The 18,151-nt window shown below is 35.3% G+C and overlaps 1 protein-coding gene across 1 annotated transcript in view; it reads right to left on the reverse strand.

Moving 5' to 3' along the window:
* LOC124841048 (putative triglyceride lipase) overlaps positions 1-13,964 on the reverse strand; it is a 52,778-nt gene extending 38,814 nt beyond the window's left edge. The window contains exons 1-5 of the mRNA XM_088092434.1: positions 13,494-13,964; positions 9,926-9,984; positions 5,131-5,212; positions 4,869-4,936; positions 4,318-4,387 (exon numbers count right to left, since the gene is read on the reverse strand). Of these exons, the coding sequence (XP_087948560.1) occupies positions 4,318-4,387; positions 4,869-4,936; positions 5,131-5,212; positions 9,926-9,984; positions 13,494-13,778 (564 nt within the window). The 5' untranslated portion in view covers positions 13,779-13,964. The remainder of the gene's footprint in view (positions 1-4,317; positions 4,388-4,868; positions 4,937-5,130; positions 5,213-9,925; positions 9,985-13,493) is intronic.
* Positions 13,965-18,151: the final 4,187 nt, after the last annotated feature.

Below are 18,151 nucleotides of genomic sequence, written 5' to 3' on the forward strand. Positions count from 1 at the left end.
GAGGTGGAATCATGATCAAGAGCCAAACGTAGGGGAAACCAAACGGTTCAGTGACGAGGACGGAACCCAGTCGGCACAATCAAAACCGAACGAGAGTCACAGAGAGGGGGCGGACAGGAGGAAAGGAAGGGACACCAGGGAGAGAAGTGGATCGATCGTCTTTGAACAACAAAGGAAGGAACGTGCGGGATTTACCTTATGCAGAGTATGTTAAACGAAGGGAAGAAGGGAGGTGTTTCAGGTGTGGGGAACCGTTCGGTCCTGGCCATTGTTGTCCAGAAAGGACGAAGGTCAAGAAGGGAGGAAGGTGACGATCAAAGGAGATCCTACTTTAACTCGGAGATTGGTGGAACCCGAAGCATTGTTCAAAATGAAAGAAGTGGAGGCCTGGATGTTGGTGTGGGAGCTTGGGGAGACAGAAAAGGACGAGGGAAGAAAACCGTTCGGTCAAGGAGAAGGACTGTTCGGTCAGCAGCTGACGAAGAAGCAGAATCATGCAATGGATCAGATTCTGAATCAGCACGCGAGGGTATTTCACGAGCCTAGCGGACTGCCTCCAGACAAGGGCATGGTTCATCAGATTCCATTAAAAGAGGGTACGGATCCAGTGAATGTAAGGTCGTACCGTTACCCCCATGTGATAAAGGGGGAGATTGAAAAGCAGGTGGCCGAGATGCTAAAAATTGGGGTCATAAGGCCAAGCACCAGTCCATATTCGAGTCCGGTAATACTAGTGAAGAAGAAGCATGGCAGCTGGAGATTTTGTGTGGATTATAGAGCCGTTAACCGGGCAACGGTACCTGATAAATTTCCCATCCCGCTGATAAAGGAACTGTTAGATGAATTGAGAGGGGCCAAGTATTTTTCGAAGGTGGATTTGAAGTCCAACTACACTCAAATTCGGATGGGAGAGGGGGACATAGAGAAAACAGCCTTTCGGACTCACCAAGGTCGTTACGAATTCATGGTGATGCCGTTCGGTCTCACCAACACGCCAGCCAGCTTTCAGAGTGCGATGAACAGCCTGATGCAGCCTTATCTAAGGAAATTCGTACTCGTGTTTTTTGATGATATATTGGTATATAGCCGATCCTGGAAGCAGCACTTAGAGCATGTTGATTTAGTGCCAGGAAGGCTCGAGAAGAACAGATGGGTGGCCAACAGCAAAAAATGTGAGTTTGGCAAAACTCAGATAGGCTATCTAGGTCATCGAATATCATAGAGGGGTGTAGAAATGGATCAGGACAAAGTAAGGGTTGTGGTAGATTGGGAGAAGCCCAAGACGGTGAAGGCTTTGAGGGGATTTCTGGGCCTGACAGGGTACTATAGGCGATTTGTGAAGGATTATGGGAAAATTGCCAAACCTTTGACCGATCTTAAAAAAGGGTAGTTTACATGGACCAAGCAAGCGGAGGAAGCCATGTCAAGATTAAAGAAGGCCATTACCACTGCACCAGTACTGGTTCTGCCGGACTTTGACCAACTGTTCCATATTGAGTGTGATGGATCAGGAAGAGGGATGGGAGCGGTTCTCACCCAAGGGAAGAGGCCCATTGCTTTCTTCAGCAAGGCGTTATCGGAGGGGTCGTTGAGTAAGGTTGTATATGAGAAGGAATTGATGGCGTTGGTCCTGTCCATACAACACTGGAGGCCCTATCTCTTGGGTCAAAAATTTGTGGTCCACACTGATCAAAGGAGCCTGAAATACCTATTGGAGCATCACATCACCACTCAGAATCAGCAGAATTGGATTGCGAAGCTCCTAAGGTATGACTTTGAGATTGTGTACAAGTCAGGAGTCACCAACAGGGTAGCAAACGCCCTATCCCAGAAGGAGGAGGAGGACCTGGAGGAGGAAAAGGAATTGAGGATTGTGGCCAGACCTTATTGGCAAGATTTCGGGGAGATTCTGGAGGAGGTTGAAGCGGATGAAGCGTTACGGAAAGTGATAGAAGACTTAAGAAACGACCCCAACTAACATCCCTCGTTTACTCTAGAACACGATCGGTTACACACTATAAGGGGAGGCTGGTGATTTCAGCCCGCTCGGCCTGGGTGCCTAAGTTGATGGCAGAGTTTCATACAACTCAAACCGGAGGTCACTCAGGGGTCTATCGGACTTATCGCAAGGTAGCACAATCTCTTTACTGGATAGGAATGAAGAAAGTCGTGACTGACTTTGTTGCAAGCTGCCTGGTATGCCAACAGCATAAATATTTGTCATCCTCTCTGCAGGGATTGCTGCAACCTTTACCCATACCCAACACCGTTTGGGAGGAGATAAGTATGGATTTTATTGTGAAGTTGCCGAAGTCCCACGGGTATGATGCGGTGCTGGTAGTAGTGGACCGCCTCAGCAAATATGGACATTTCATACCACTGAAACATCCCTATTCCGCCCGCACCATAGTTGAGGTGTTTGTAAAGGAGATTGTCCGGTTGCATAGGGTACCAATATCTATCGTGAGTGATAGGGATCCACTGTTTCTGAGTATTTTTTGGAAAGAGTTGTTTAAATTGCAGGGAACTCAACTAAAGATGAGCACAACCTATCATCCTGAATTCGATGGTCAAACTGAGGTAGTAATGTTAGGGATAGAGAGAGGGAGAGAGAGAGGGAGAGAGAGGGGGACCAAACGGTAGAAGGCGGGTAATGTTAGGGGCTGGAAAGTGTATAAGAGAAGAAAGTATAGGAGGGAAAGAGAGGGGGACCAAACGGTAGAAGGCGGGAAGCTAGTTGGCCGAGCGATAGACGAGGAAGGACGACTAGGCCGAACGGTAGAAGGCGGGGAGCTAGTTGGCCGAGCGATAGACGATAGAGGACGACCAGGCCATGAGAAAGCATCCTAATTGCCAATTAGGATGGGTGGGAAATTAAATAAAGTGATAAGAGAAATATTTTGAGAAGATATTCAACAGAGAATAATTAGAGTAATAGAGCCATATCTTAGTATATTATTACGTATAAATTAAATATAGTAAATAAGGCTAGAGATATTCTTATCAGATAATTATAATAAATAGTGTTATTTTATATTATTCTTTACCTTTTTGGGAGGGAATTAATTAGTACAAATAAAGGAGAAACCTAGGGTTAAGAGTATACTTTTGATTAGTGAGTTTTGTAAAGAGAGGTTATGCTCTCAGGTAAGAAGATCCTGCTCTCAGTTATTGTTTGTTTTCCTTGATACAGTTATTTCCATTTAATAAAGAGGTTTATTCAGCTATTTATCATTGTTCATTATCTGTGAGAGTGTGAGTGGTTGTGTTTGGCTAGTTTACGTACTCAGGTACGTAACACACACGATATTCCTTGGACGTGACTTTTTAATCCAAATTCAAATCTCAAGAGGACTTGAGAATGATTGTTTTAGCAAGATCTTGGAACATAAATCCTTGATGTCTATTTGATACCATTGCAACTGGAGTAGGTGTTCTTATCTGTATTGATGCTGCTTCTATCAACAAATATATGGTCACTTTCCAAGAATCTTGGTTGATATAGATCTACTAAAAGAACTGTCGGTGCAGGACTTGGTAAAAAGCAAAGGATTTGCTTTCTTTTTCTCTTTTTCTTAAGAAAGATTGTCTGAATTTTGCTCTCACGTCTTCTTTCGACCCATTCATAAAACTTTCCAGCAATTGTTTTCTCCCAAACCTTGAACAGAACCAACATATTTCTCAAACTTAGTAACATATTCTTCACCAAATTATCTTGCTTCAAAGCTCATGATGACTAGAAGGGATTACTCGACACAGGTTGAAATCCTCCATTAATGCCACCTTGAATTTTTCCAAACCCGTATTTGGGTTGCAAGATTCCCAACACTGAAACCACCTTAGTGCATCACTTTTTAATGCCACCATAGTTGCCTCCATTTATTCACCAAGCATAACCCATCACCCTATACCAAAAAAACGTTGGTGCTTTGTCGTCTACCAAACACAACTTCTCCCCAAAACAAACAGATTTGGATTTAGAACAATAACCACAAGAATATTTTTATTGATCTTAAAGAACTTCTCATCCAAACAGTTCTCAATTGAACAAATCCCAGGTATTTCAAGGAACCTGAACCCTTCCCACAGAACTATTCAATTTTCCTCTTAGTACTAACAAACTTCCTCTATTAGTAGTCTTTACTCTACTAGACAGCTGACCCAACTATTAAAAATTTAATTTTTCTTATTTTTTTCTCTGGTATGCGATTTTAATAGAAGGATGTCCTGTTCTATCAAAATCTTGCAATGCTACCTTCCATTGAATATGTATCTGCGAATAGATGTAAGTGAGAAAGAGTGATCATGCTTGTTAACCTGTAAAGATTGGTTTGGAGGCTGCTTGATATTAAATGTAAACTCCTCATTCCATGTTGGCTCTTTTGTCCTGCCATCAATTAATTTTACATAAATGAACCCAATCTAATTGGAAAACATTATACAAAGATACAGCTGAAGTTAAGACATTAAATTTTACATAAATGAACCCAATCAATTAATTTTACATAAATGAGCCCAATCTAATTGGAAAACATTATACAAAGATACAGCTGAAGTTAAGACATTAAATTTTAGCAAAGGAAGTGGAAGACAAGTACTCAGTGGGATTTTATGAATTAAAAACAAATGGTCCCTGCATGTTATTCTTGTATACATTTAGCCAATATACAAATTTGAAAGAAAATGATAATCCAAGATACTTCAAACTTAGGGAAATGCTTCCAGGGACAATATGAAAGATTTTTTAAAGAAAAGTCAAAACAGTCACATAGCACAAACTATGCAATGTAACATGGACTCTTAACCATGAGATGGTGGCCTTTGAATAAGTGAAATGAAGAAAAAACAGAAATGTGATAAATGCTCACCCCCATTTGATACCGCTTTTAGCGGTCTGAGAATCCAGTTGTATGACAACATATGGGTCACTTGTTCCCTGGATGACACCAAAATAACCAATATAAATAATTAATAGAAATTATAGCAATAAGCGGTTGTATGAATTAACTAAAAATTTGGGGGCAACAGGGATGATTGTCAGATACAAGTCGAAGTAAAATGTAGTACACATTTCATATCATTAGAGAACTATAATTAGGTTGGTAATTTAAAAGAAATAAAATAACCAACCCAGGGATCCATGGCAGGAAAATTGAACCCTTTTTTCAACTTTATAAAGAGTTGACCATCATAAATTTCATGAACAAATTCCCTGCAGATACCCAAAATAATGTTGTTAAACATGCCATTATTCTAAGGAAATCTTGTAAAAATAATACTACTGCAACAACAACAACAACAAGCCTTGTTTGATTAGATAAGGGCAACAACATAGGATCAAGTGACACCATCAAATTTGTTAGATACATTATAGATATATTTTATATATGGACTTGGACCCATGCCTATGTTGTGTTATGTATGATGTGTATATATGTTCCTCAATTTTTTAAATACATAAAAGGGGATTCTTTTACATGAATACATACCATTTATTTCTACATAGTATTTAGAGCCTAATAAAAAATTTGTGCCTTCCCATGGACCCAATGATCACTAATGCCAATTTTCTAAGAGAGGATACTCTTTGATTCACATCAAAGAGACGTTGAATGTCATTAGCAAAGATAAAATGAATTTACAATATATATAAGTGGGTGCAAATCTCATCTTACAAGCCTGTTTGTAGGATTAAATTAGCCTTTAAGAGTATATGGGAAAATGCAAACCTCACCTTATAAATTGGTTTTGTAAGGTTGATTTAGGCTTAAAGTCTACTTCCTAAGATCGTATAAGAGTCATTTGATGCCTAATGCCTATCTAGTGAAATTTGTAGTTTGTTATTTGTTGGGCCTATTGTGCTATTTGTCCGAACCACCCATTAATGTTTACTCCCATACTCAAGATGCATATGCCTAAACGTGAGCGATGTGTGTTGAAGATCCCATATTAACTATAGATAAGACAAAATTACAGTATATAAGTGAGTGTGTTAGGTTCCTGAGTATGAAACCTAACTATGAACACTAACAGTAGGTAGAAATAGTAAAGAAAGAATGAGTTCTATTATTCACAGCAATAGAATTCTCTTTACAAAGAATGGTTGGGAGCATAACCTCCTTGGTTGGGAGCATAACCTCCCACACAAGACTCAAAAGTGCCTATCTGTACTATCCAATTCCAAAAACTCCCCTTTGACAACATAACAGAGTACTATTTATACAATTCCTCTTTCTTCTATCCTAAACCCATTACCCGTTATATCCTCTCATCCTATATCCTATCATTACACCCCACTACAAAACAACCTTGTCCTCAAGGTTGGAATCAGGAAGCTTGATCTCATGGCTCCTCTTCATCATCGTGTTACCATATGAAAGGAACCCACTGTTTATGCCCTCTAATTCAAGTCAGGAGGCTAGGGTGGTGGCAAATCCTCCCCCACACCTGAAACACCTTCCCTCCTCTCTCCGTTTCAGGAATTCTGAGTAAGGCAGATTCTGGGCGTTCAGTACTGACCCCACACTCTCGGCGGCTCCCGATCTGCCTGGGTGATTAGCCTCGGACCGCTCGACGACTCCTGATCGGTCGGCTCAACAACTCTCGATCAGCCTAGGTTATAGTGATTGGTCTCGGACCGTGTCACCTCACTGCTCGTTCGTCCCCAAGACGACTGGTCTTCTATCCCGCCCCCGTTCCCCACCTTTGCGCCTCCCTGGAACTCCTCAACATCCCTTGCGATCCGCATCGCCACCATTAATTCATGTGGGTCATGCGGTCAAACTTGATTCCAGATGTCCTCTTGCAATCCCGCAAGAAAATATCTTAATAGCTGCTCGTCCAGCACTCTCTTCGTTCGACCCGCCAATATCTTGAAGTCTTGTACATACTCATCCAGCATCCCCGTCTGTTTCGATGTCGTCAAACGCTTAACAATGGTTCCAAACCTTATCACCAAGGCTTCCTTCAAACCATCCCAAGAAAGGTTCATGGTTTTCGCCTTCCAGAATCTGAACCAATACCCTGCACTTCCCTTCATACTAATGTGCGTCAGACGCACCTTTTCTTCCTCCGTCACCACTTGAAGTTCGAAGAACTTCTTAGCGCGATTGATCCAATTCAATGGGTCGAGTCCCCTCGAAGATGGGTAATTCCGCTTGCTTCCTCCCACTGTATTGCCTCTCATGATGTTCAACTTTTCTTCCACCATTGTTTTCTTCTCGCGTGTCCCTCCTGTCCTCATCAACGGACACTTGGCTCCCATTTGAGTGTCCATCCTGGTTCCTGTTTCGTCCACCCAATATTTGCATGATTTCTTGTAAGTCTTGACGCATCACGGCCATTGCTTGCGATATTTCTTGCATATTTCTTTTCCATTCTGCCATGCTCCTTTTGTCGGTCCTCTTCTCCAAGGTATTGTCTCTTCCTTCCCTCACGCTTATCCTCCCTTCGATTCTATTCTCCGAAGCGGTAGCTTGCCCACCGTCTTGCTCTGCCTTTAATTGGATCCGGCAGATCGGACCAATTTGTTAGGTTTCTGAGTATGAAACCTAACTATGAACAATAACAGAAGGTAGAAACAGTAAAGAAAGAATGAGTTCTATTATTCACAGCAATAGAATTCTCTTTACAAAGAATGGTTGGGAGCATAACCTCCCTCACAGGACCCAAAAGTGCCTATCTGTACAATCCAATTCCAAAAACTCCCCTCTAACAACATAACAAAGTACTATTTATACAATTCCTCTTTCTTCTATCCTAAACCCATTACCCATTATATCCTCTCGCCCTATATCCTATCAGACTGCAAATCTCACCTTAAAGGTCAATTTTGTATGCGTTTTTTCCAAAAAAAAACATGTCTTAAAGCATCTAAAATATTTATAGGACAACTCATTCAATTGAATACCCCAAAACAACACAAAACTGGAAGTCCAATTTCTTCCATAGAGGTTTATCTTCATTCGAAAGAGCACTAACTTCCTTTTTATAAAGATCTGGTATTTTTAACTAAGGAACCATAACTCCATAGATGTGGACCAAGAAAAGTAGTTTGTCTAGGTCCAATTTAGTTGTAGTGCTAATAGTAGGAGTAGAATAAAAAAAGGAGCAAATGTAGTGTAAGTTATTCCAAAGACAAAGCCATAAACAAATTTGTGAAGAGAGGGAAAGACCCAAATGCATGAGGAGACAACCTTGACTAGCTATATAAGTGCATTGAACCAAGAAGACAAGGGTAGGAACATGCTCAAAAGACACAACAAGATAAACAACAACAAACATTTGTCATTCTGACACTAGGACGTGGAGCACCTTGGACGCGCGCGCACACACCTAATGCAAGGTTGACAAGGACCACTACATGGTAAGGCATCACGCAACCACCAAATTTGAGTCATACTCCTTAAGACACACCTAACCTTGACTTCACCAAACAAAATGGCAACAACAAACAACAAATGGAGACAACAGAAAGTGGTGGTCCAGCTACATGGCTCTTAATACCAACTTGAATTTGAATGTGATTAAAAAACATTGATTTACATACTCAGCTAATGTATATTTTCTATTAATGAAGTAGGAAAGAGTACATTACAAGGAAAAGTTATATCCTATAAGACTCAACGAGTTATGCTATGTGCATATACCCAAAAAACAAGTTTAGAGAAGTAGTACAATACAATAATAATCATAAGTTTAACAAATATTTTAGAGGAGATTGGAGGCTAACGAATTCCAAACCCATTGACACAACTATAGATCCCAATGTTAAACTACTAATATGTTAGGAAGAGCCACCTTCAAATCTTGAGAGATACACGAGACTGGTTGGAAACTAATCTTGATATCTCCTTTGTGCTTTGTGTGTTCAATCAGTTTCTTAATGCATCATGTGCAAGAAATTGGAATTAAATCCATTCACGTTCTTAAGTACATTAAAGAAGCCCCTATACAATAATCATACTCAAGTTGTAGGGTACTCAGATGCAGATTGAAAAGCTGCACCTACTAACAAGTGATCCACATCCAAATAAGAAGTAGAGTTTACTGGCAAGATCGAACAAAAAAAGTAGAGAACAAAAATATGGCTTCTGCCTCTTGTAAGCTTATTTGACTCAAATAGCCTCTTAAAGAACTAAGATTTGGAAAGTTACAAGATGATTCTCATTTGTGATAAACAAGTTGCTATTCATATTGCCTCAAGTTTATTATTTCACAAGACGACCAAACATATTCAAATATACTATCACTTCACCAAGAAAAGATTTTACATAGAGACATTAGCACTCAATTTGTTAATTTTAATTATCAACTAGCAAGTATCTTCACCAAATCATTGTAGGGCCCTATGATTGACTATATACGTTACAAGCTTGGTATATATGATTTCTATGTTTTGGTTTGAGAGGGGTGTATTAGTTATATTTTGTAAGGGCTTGAGTCCATCCCTATGAAATATTAGGGGAGTAATTTTGCATGTGTTCCTCAATTTTGCTAATACATGCAAGGGGGTTCTATCATATGAATATAAGTCATTTCTCACCAAAAGACTATATAAAAAATGCATTTGATATAGTCAAGTAATAAAAGTGTCAAAAAGCTATTTCTGGTTTTATTCGTGGAGGATAAATTGCTCTTCAAAAGAATACATAGACATAAAAACTGAAAATCCTGATTTATGATGGATATAATATATCCCTACAATTCAGGACCGATGAGCATGTACAATAAATATAAAATATAATGTCAGCCTATCACTCATCCTATCTATCCTCCTAATTATGAAATTAATTTTTTTCTAGTTATGTAATTAATTAAAACTGTACAAGAAAATATTAATTGTAGTATACATCAAGGAATTCTGACAAAAAGAACAGCGGCTGCATGTGCAACCATGAAACTTAGGAATGCAAATGAATCATACTCAGAAAGGTAGACTGTCTTGCAACCAGCAGCATCAACTTCCCTCCTGCCTATATTTTCCTGCAACATATTGTAATGGGGAGAAAAAGAAAAGGTTTGAAAAGGAGTTTGGAAATATCATTAAAAGAAACCATTATTTTCATTGTAACAGTGATCGATTTATTCCATTCAACTCATAATATCATGAAGAGATAGCAAGAATCATATAATTAGCATACATATTTATCTATTTCTGTTTTCATTTCAAAGTCTATAATTAAACCATATGTTATAAACTTACTAATAATTTTATATTAGCTTATTTTTCACAACAGAAGAAGAGTAAAATATATAAAAATAATTCCTGAAATTTAGTCTTTCAATTAACAACATTACCTAACTACATTAGAGATCAAATTAATTGACAACCAACAAAATCAAGTACCAAATTGAATAACACATGCCTAAGTTGAGGTCTAAAGTGACTGTCCGCAATTACCATTAGTAATCAAATTGTCAAACTAACGGATATTATCAATTTCAAGCAACAAAAATTCTTTCTCTAAAGCTCATGGAATAAGATGGACAATTGTTATAATTTCCTATGCTTCTTCTAGTAGTAACATAGCGCAACCCATCAGACTAAAGATAATCACCAAAAGGCCCAGCCATTTTCGAGGACTATTTGACTCTGCATGCTGAGAAATAGACAATAGGTACTAGAACAAAACATAGTTGCAACAGCCACATGCTTATATGAAATATCTTTCACATATTCTATTTTCTGTTTTCGGATTTCACCGACCAACAATCATTGGATTTATAAATACATTAAACATTTGATTGAGAAATGAGAAATGGAGGAGAATTATCTTTTGCCTTGAATTAGCAATATCTTAGTATACTCTTAGAATATTTTCCCTATCCACTAGTCCAACCTATCAGGCCAGAGCAAAACATAAAAAAATTGTCACTAACCATTTGGAGGATACTATCCAACATCTTACACAAACACAATCTACCCATACCCACACATTATGACCTAACTCTGAAGGTTAAGGCATTCTAAACCATTTAGACACCCGCACCACCTACTCCACTACCTCTTTATAAACCAATTCTTCCTCAATATCCCACCACCCTCCAATCGGGTTGGAAGTTCTACATTTTGATGGTAATGATCCCCTGGGGTGGATTTTCTAAAACCAACCAATTCTTAGACTATAAGTGTACTCCAAGCAATGAATGTATCATCGCCTCTTTCAACATGGACAGACCTGCATTAAGTTAGTCCCAATGGACGTTTTGGAATGGCTTTATCACTTCTTGATCGGGTCTTCTTCATGCTATAGAAATTCGTTCTCCACCATCTTTATACAATGACCCTTGAACACAGTCCTACTTTCTTTTCTTTGTTTCAACAAATCACTCAGGACCTGCTTCTTTCATAGAATATACCATACATTAGGACCTCATTTTCTTTCAAGTGAATATATAGCTCATCCATAATAGACCTTGTGTTTCATTGTTCCGTACTAGAATTGCATCAAAGACTTGCTCCCCTCTACTATTGTTGATATTCATCCTTTACTTCAGCCTCTTTCAATCCTTGACTCCAAGATTGACCTCCCCACTTCTCCTCCCACCAAGCTTGTTCTTGTTTACTGGATCGTCATCTCACCCCAAGATAACAACTGGGAGAACTAGATGAGCTCCACACTACTTTCCAAAGAATAAGTGGGCTTGAGAACCGCTAGTCCACGAAGGGAGCAAGACACGATGGGGAAGAGTATATGTTATAAAGAAGAATTGGATGACTGAGGTGACATAACTAATGGGTAGGACAGTTAGAGGAGAGAGTATACTATTTTGTGGGAGAAAATCAATCATGGAGGGAGAAAGGACAGCTAAGGAGGCCCTTTTTTCCTGAAGGAGAGGAGGAGGAATTGCTTGGGCTGTTTTATAGGAGCCTAGCTCAGTGCAGTGGGATTTGTTATCCTTCTGTATTTTGCTTTCATTGACAAATAATACAAATGTGAGTGATTACTTCCTTTTTCTACTTTCTTCTGTAACAGTGTGATTGTTACCAGAAAGGCCTAACAATTTCAAGGATTATATTTGACTCTGTGGGAAGGAAAAGAGGATCACTAGAAGGCACTACAACAAAAGCTAGTTGCAATGGACACATGCTTTTACGAAATAACTTTTACAGATTCTACTTTCTGTTTCCGGATTTCGTGGACAACCAACAATTAGATTTTTAAATCTTGTAGCCTTTGTTCACTTGAATGGATTTGGGAAAGAGTGATTGAATAGATTTGAGAGGATTTGAAGGTAATTTTTTTTTTGTTTATTTGAGTGGATTTGGAGGTAAGTGAGAGTGAATTTGGAAGTAAAGTTTGTGAGAATTAGTGTAGGATTTGATTGATATAACAGATTAAAAAAATTTACTTCCAAATCCACTCTCACTTACCTCCAAATTCACTCAAATAAACAACAAAAAATTTACCTTCAAATTCATTCAATCACTCTCTCCCAAATCCATTCAAGTGAACAAAATGTTAAAGATCTGATTGAGAAAATAGAAGAAGAATTATTTGTTATCGTGAATTGGCAATAGCCTAGTATAACCTTATAACTGTTTTCCCTATGATCTCCCCTGTCTTTTAGAAGGGACTAGAAACCTGCTAAGCTGTATTAAGTTTATAACATTATTGTACAACTTTTACCTTCTGGAGGGTAGATTCCCTTGGTCTAATGGTGAGTTGTGATTGTTTGTGTCGGTTATATATTCTCCCTACTATGCATTCTGAAAATTAATGAATTGAGCATTCTCAGCTATGCCTATTTGGTAGTAGTCACCTTTTGGTCCCTTATATCCAAATTTGTGTAAGAGTGTATGGACTAATTTGATACTAAAAGAATTAGTAAAAAATATATATTAGAAAAAATTGTATTTCCATTGATATTAAAATTGTACAGCAATGATAAAATGATAAGAAAAATTTAAAAAAATACTACCAAATCAGTCACTAAAATTTTATAATTGTAATTAAAAATCAATCTCAATCCTGAAATTTTATTAGAAAATAGATTACGTAAATATAGTGTAAGACAATTATACACTGTTATTCAATCACAATTGCCTACTACAAGTTTGATGATTTTTTTAATACCTTGAGAAAATATTAACTGTTTACATTCTTTTAACGTTAAAAATGAGATTTTAAAATGGCACTCTTGCCATCCCAAAATGACTTCAATATTGCCTAAAGAATAAATCAAGGCGATATTAATCATACTGTTCTTAGTATGCTCCAATTAAATTAACATAAACACGTAATCAAATGACCAATTATCACAATTATAATTAATATTAATATTATTATATTCAATATTATTAATATTATTATAACAATATATAAATATAAAATATACAATAAGATCTATCAATATAATCTTAGCCTTAGCCAAAAAAAAAAAGATAAAAGAAACTCTTCTAGCACTGCAATTATGAACTATTAGCACAGCTTCACTATTCCCGAAAGTTTCTTCTATTTTCTACAGAAAAGAACAAAAAGAACACGTACAGGTGGAGTTGTGTATGCTTCGAAAGCGAAACCAGCGAGAATAACCGCAAGATTGATATCGAACGGAGGCCGATCATCGTCCTCAGGAACAGAAACCCGCTGAAGCTGGGAACCAGTTTTTGAGGAGCAGCAGATTGAAGGAACTCGCCTCCTCCGCGCGGTCGAGAAAACGCGCAATTTTCCGAGAAAACGAGGAGGAAAGGTGCGAGAAAATATTGGCCTGCGAGGAGGCGGAAGCGTGGGACAAAGAGGAGAGAGAGCGTAACGGAATTGGACGGAGGACATTTTCTTGTTACATTACAAGAGGCGGGAAGAGAGAAAGATAATAAACATTTATAGAAGAAATAGAAGGAAGGGAGTGGCAAAAGGTGTAATTAAGAGGAATGGAAAGGGTAAATGGTTGAGAATAGACAGTGGATTTTCGTGTATAGCCAAGGGAAGAAGTGTGCTCGTTTCTGGTTAGTTCTGGAAAGCATGTCAACAGGTTTCTTTCCATGGACGGTGACACTTTTCTACGGCTTTTATTCCTTTATTTTTTATTTATATAGGTGTGTTTAATGTTATAATTTAAGGGCTTCTTTTACACGTGAAGAAACAAATTACTTTCTTTTTCTAATTATGATTAATTTTTAATAACTAAAAATTATGTAACGTGAAACACAGTGATAAAAAAATAATTCTTTTGAACTAGCGAAAAGACGTATGCGCTAATTATGATTAACTTTTAATAACTAAGAATTATTTAATAGTTAACCATTATGAAACGTGAAACGCAATATAAAAAAATAATTCTTTTGAAATAGTGAAAATATGTCATTGTTTCGTAATTATTTGTTATATTGTATGTGTTTTCTTGTCTATTTCACTTTTAATTAAAATTATTAAATTAAAATGAATTAATTCTATCTCAATTTTTTTCTAAAATAAAATAATAATATTTTTTCCAAAATTAAAATCAAATTTATTATTTATATAAATATTTTACTGGTATTTATATTAAAATTTAGTTTTATATCAAATATTTTTGAAATTATTTTTAAATTAACACTCATAATATTATTGAATTTCATTTAAATTAATAATTTTTAATCTTATAAAAAATATAGATTAATAATATAATAATTTTAAATATTTACTTTTTAAAATAAAATTTGAATTTATTTAATAAATATAATAATATCTATACGATAAAGTAACGTCTGACTTCAAATAAAATAAAATATAAATAAATATTTATCTGACTTAAAATAGTAAAATTTAAAATGAAAATAATTTAAAAACAAGTTTTATTATATAATTTAAATATTAAAAATATACAATCATTAACTTTCAGTTTAAAAATAATTATTTAATTAGTTTTGAAATAAAGATAAATTATTATGTAATGATTAAAAACATAGATACTCATTTTTCTCAAAACAAGTATTATAGCTGTTGTTTGGAAAAGAAGTTATGTAAGCCTTATTTGAAAGTATTTATTTATCTATAACATTAATAAATGAGATTTTCCTTGTATATAAATTACTACAAGTGATGATATCACTTTTTTTATTTAATCGTTTTTTAACTTAAGCGTTCTATTAAATTAAAATAAATGTCTACAATAGAAAAATATTTACAAAATAAACAAAAATTATTTATAATAAAATTTAAAAAAATAGTTGCATTTACTTTTAAATTATAATAATAATTTTATTGCTTTTTGTTATTATAAAATATAAGTTGACACACACCCCATGTTTTCATAACAAATTATAAAATTACAAAATTAAAACATTTTTTAAAATTATTTTTACCTTTTAAAATAAAGTATATGGTTACATGAGTGAATATATGAAAATGAGAGTGTTTATTGCGAGAAAGGAAATGCTGAATGAAGTGTTACAACTGAGAACGTGATGGTGCCCCTATCTATGAGTTAGGGTTTCTGTGTGAAGATTGTCAGAGCAAGCGGCCCGTGGATGGAGTCAGAACGTTATTTTTCCACCAGTGGTTAGGTTGTGCAGTATACTTTAATTCTTATAATTTATTTATGTACAAGACCTACAAAACATATGCAATGAAAGTTGTAATACATCATTAATATCATCTTCTTCAGACATGATCAAAATCAACTTCTTTAAAGTTTTGCTTAATTTTCCAATTTCAACAAATTCCACATTTACAATACCTTTTTCAAGATACCTAAAACTCATTTACTGTTATGCTCGAGCAATAATTCTCCACCACTCTATGAAAACTTTTCAAATGCATCAACACGTTGTCTACAACTCAATGCTTTCAAGTCGATTAGAAAAAATAAGCACACTTGTCTGTAACCAACAACTCATTCTTTAAATGGTGTCTAATCTCATCGATGCATATAAAGGGTGAGTGAATTAATCTAACAAAACAAATGTTTTTCTATATATAAAGCTCGTTTTGTGCTTACATTAGAAAAATGTCATAGTGGCATTTATAAATGTTATAGTGAGACATAAAAAAATTCCGAGGATTTTTTTCCTACAAATTATGTTTTCTTCCTGCACTTTTAGCGGGAAAACATTAGACGAAGTGGCATTATGAGTAATTTCAAGTTTATATTTTTTTTTTCGAGAATAAGCTCATTCTTTTACTATCATGTTGTATAATTGAGTAACATTTTGCTTTGTTACATCTTCTTGTATTTTATGTATGAAGTTGTTATGTTTTTTTGTCAAAGTGTTGTTTTGTCAAGTACTAATAATGAGTAATTTCTTTTTTTTAAGATGATTTTGGTAAAAATTTTGACTTTGAATGAAAAATGGTGTAAGTTGATTCTAATACTAACAAAATTACTAGTTATGAGATGTATATAAGTTTTTTATAGAGAAATATTGTTGAAGATTTTCTAAATAGACTTCTAAGAGAGAAGTGAGTCACAGTAAATAAAGTTAAAAAACCTTTTCAGACAAAGTTTTCCTCAATCCCCCCTTCTTAGACAAAATTTTCCCCAGTCCCTTTATACAAATTTTCTTTAGAAATCCTCAATAATGTTAATACTCTACCATAGAATATCGCTCGGTCTTCATCTTTTTTTCACCCTAGTTTTTTCTGGTACCTTTTGCACAAGGTTGATCATTTATTCAACATTCTTATACATCTAGGATTTTGTGGTTGAGATTGATTTATAAGTTATTATCATTTTGAGTTTCATCACAACTTCATCTCCAAGATGGTGTATTATGCTCTCAACAGCCAAACTATCGCGTTCTTGTTGGAGAACTCCAAGTTTTGATGAGAGAGGAGAATTTGTAGTTTTAAAGTTGCAATTGCCTTTTGAACTTTGATCAGTGCACAAATTGGTTTAAAAGCTTCACGAGTGGTTGGTATTTGATTGCAAACTTTGATTGACACAATTATATATCCACAATTTTTTTAATAAAATACTCATCATAAAAAAAAATTAATGTAGAAAATAGATGGAGTATGAAACTAACACTCCTTAAATGCTTTGCAAAATTTTGATCATAAATGTTGATGATACTACGAGCAAGATGGTTATTGATTGTGATTAAATATCTTTTACCCAAGGTGATGATAGTATAAAATGTAAAAGTTCAATAAATTTTATCTTCACAGTGGACACCAAATATTCTTATCACAATTTTGTCATATTAATCTAAGTCCACGCACTGGTACTCTGATAGTCAAGTCAATAAATAATATCTTGTGAGTATGAGAATAAAAAATAATATTGAGTTAGTATACTTTCTCTGTTATCACATTATTTAGAAGTTTACGTGAACACGATACTATAACAACAAATAAAATAAACTTAAAATATAATAACAAATTAACAAATATATTAATTGAATTTAGTTTATTATAAACTATATTTTATTTATATTATCATAAATACCAATTTTCCAAATTTTAAAAATATTAATATTTCATACAAATTTTACACATGCTATTAACCTAAGCATAATAATATATTTGGAGTGTGGAATGTATAATTTTTCAAAGTATCTCACATGACACAATTTACAATAAACTTTACCTTTGTTCGTAGCCTCACAACAAATAATAATGTTTTTTACACTTATTTATGTCCCACTTATTATTGATCCTCTAAAATATTATAAATATTTACTTATTCTATTAGTCATTACATTTTTTTTAATGTCTCAATAGGTCCCTATTTTCGTCCAGAATCTCAAATAAGACCCTTTCTTCTCTAGCGTCTCAATTGGGTCCTTATTTTTGTAAAATTGAATCAAATAAGGTCTTTTCGTCAAATTGATCAGACGGCGTTAAGTATTGTGTCACCTGACATGCTGACAGTGTTGTTTTACCACACGTGTCATTAGAAACGTGGGTGAAGTCTATTATTTTAAATTTAAATTAAAAAATTAAATTAAAAGAGTGAAAATTCAAATACAAAAAGGGCAAAGTTCGAAATTCAAATACAAAAAGGGCAAAGTTCGAAATTCAATTACAGAAATCATCATTCTCTCTCAATTTTAAACCTCTCTTATGCCGTTTTGAAATTATATTAAAAAAAATTAAAAAACAAAAATATATTTTCTTCTTCTTCCTTCACTAACTGCATCTTCTACGAAGCCTGCACCACTTCAAAACCACTTTACAAAGCCTGCACTAGTGGTGGCACCAGGACACAACCATGGGAGATCGCG

The sequence above is a fragment of the Vigna umbellata genome, chromosome 6 (genome assembly GCF_029865625.1).
Source record: "Vigna umbellata cultivar VRB3 chromosome 6, Vumbellata_1.0, whole genome shotgun sequence".
In the NCBI taxonomy this organism is placed as follows: Eukaryota; Viridiplantae; Streptophyta; class Magnoliopsida; order Fabales; family Fabaceae; genus Vigna; species Vigna umbellata.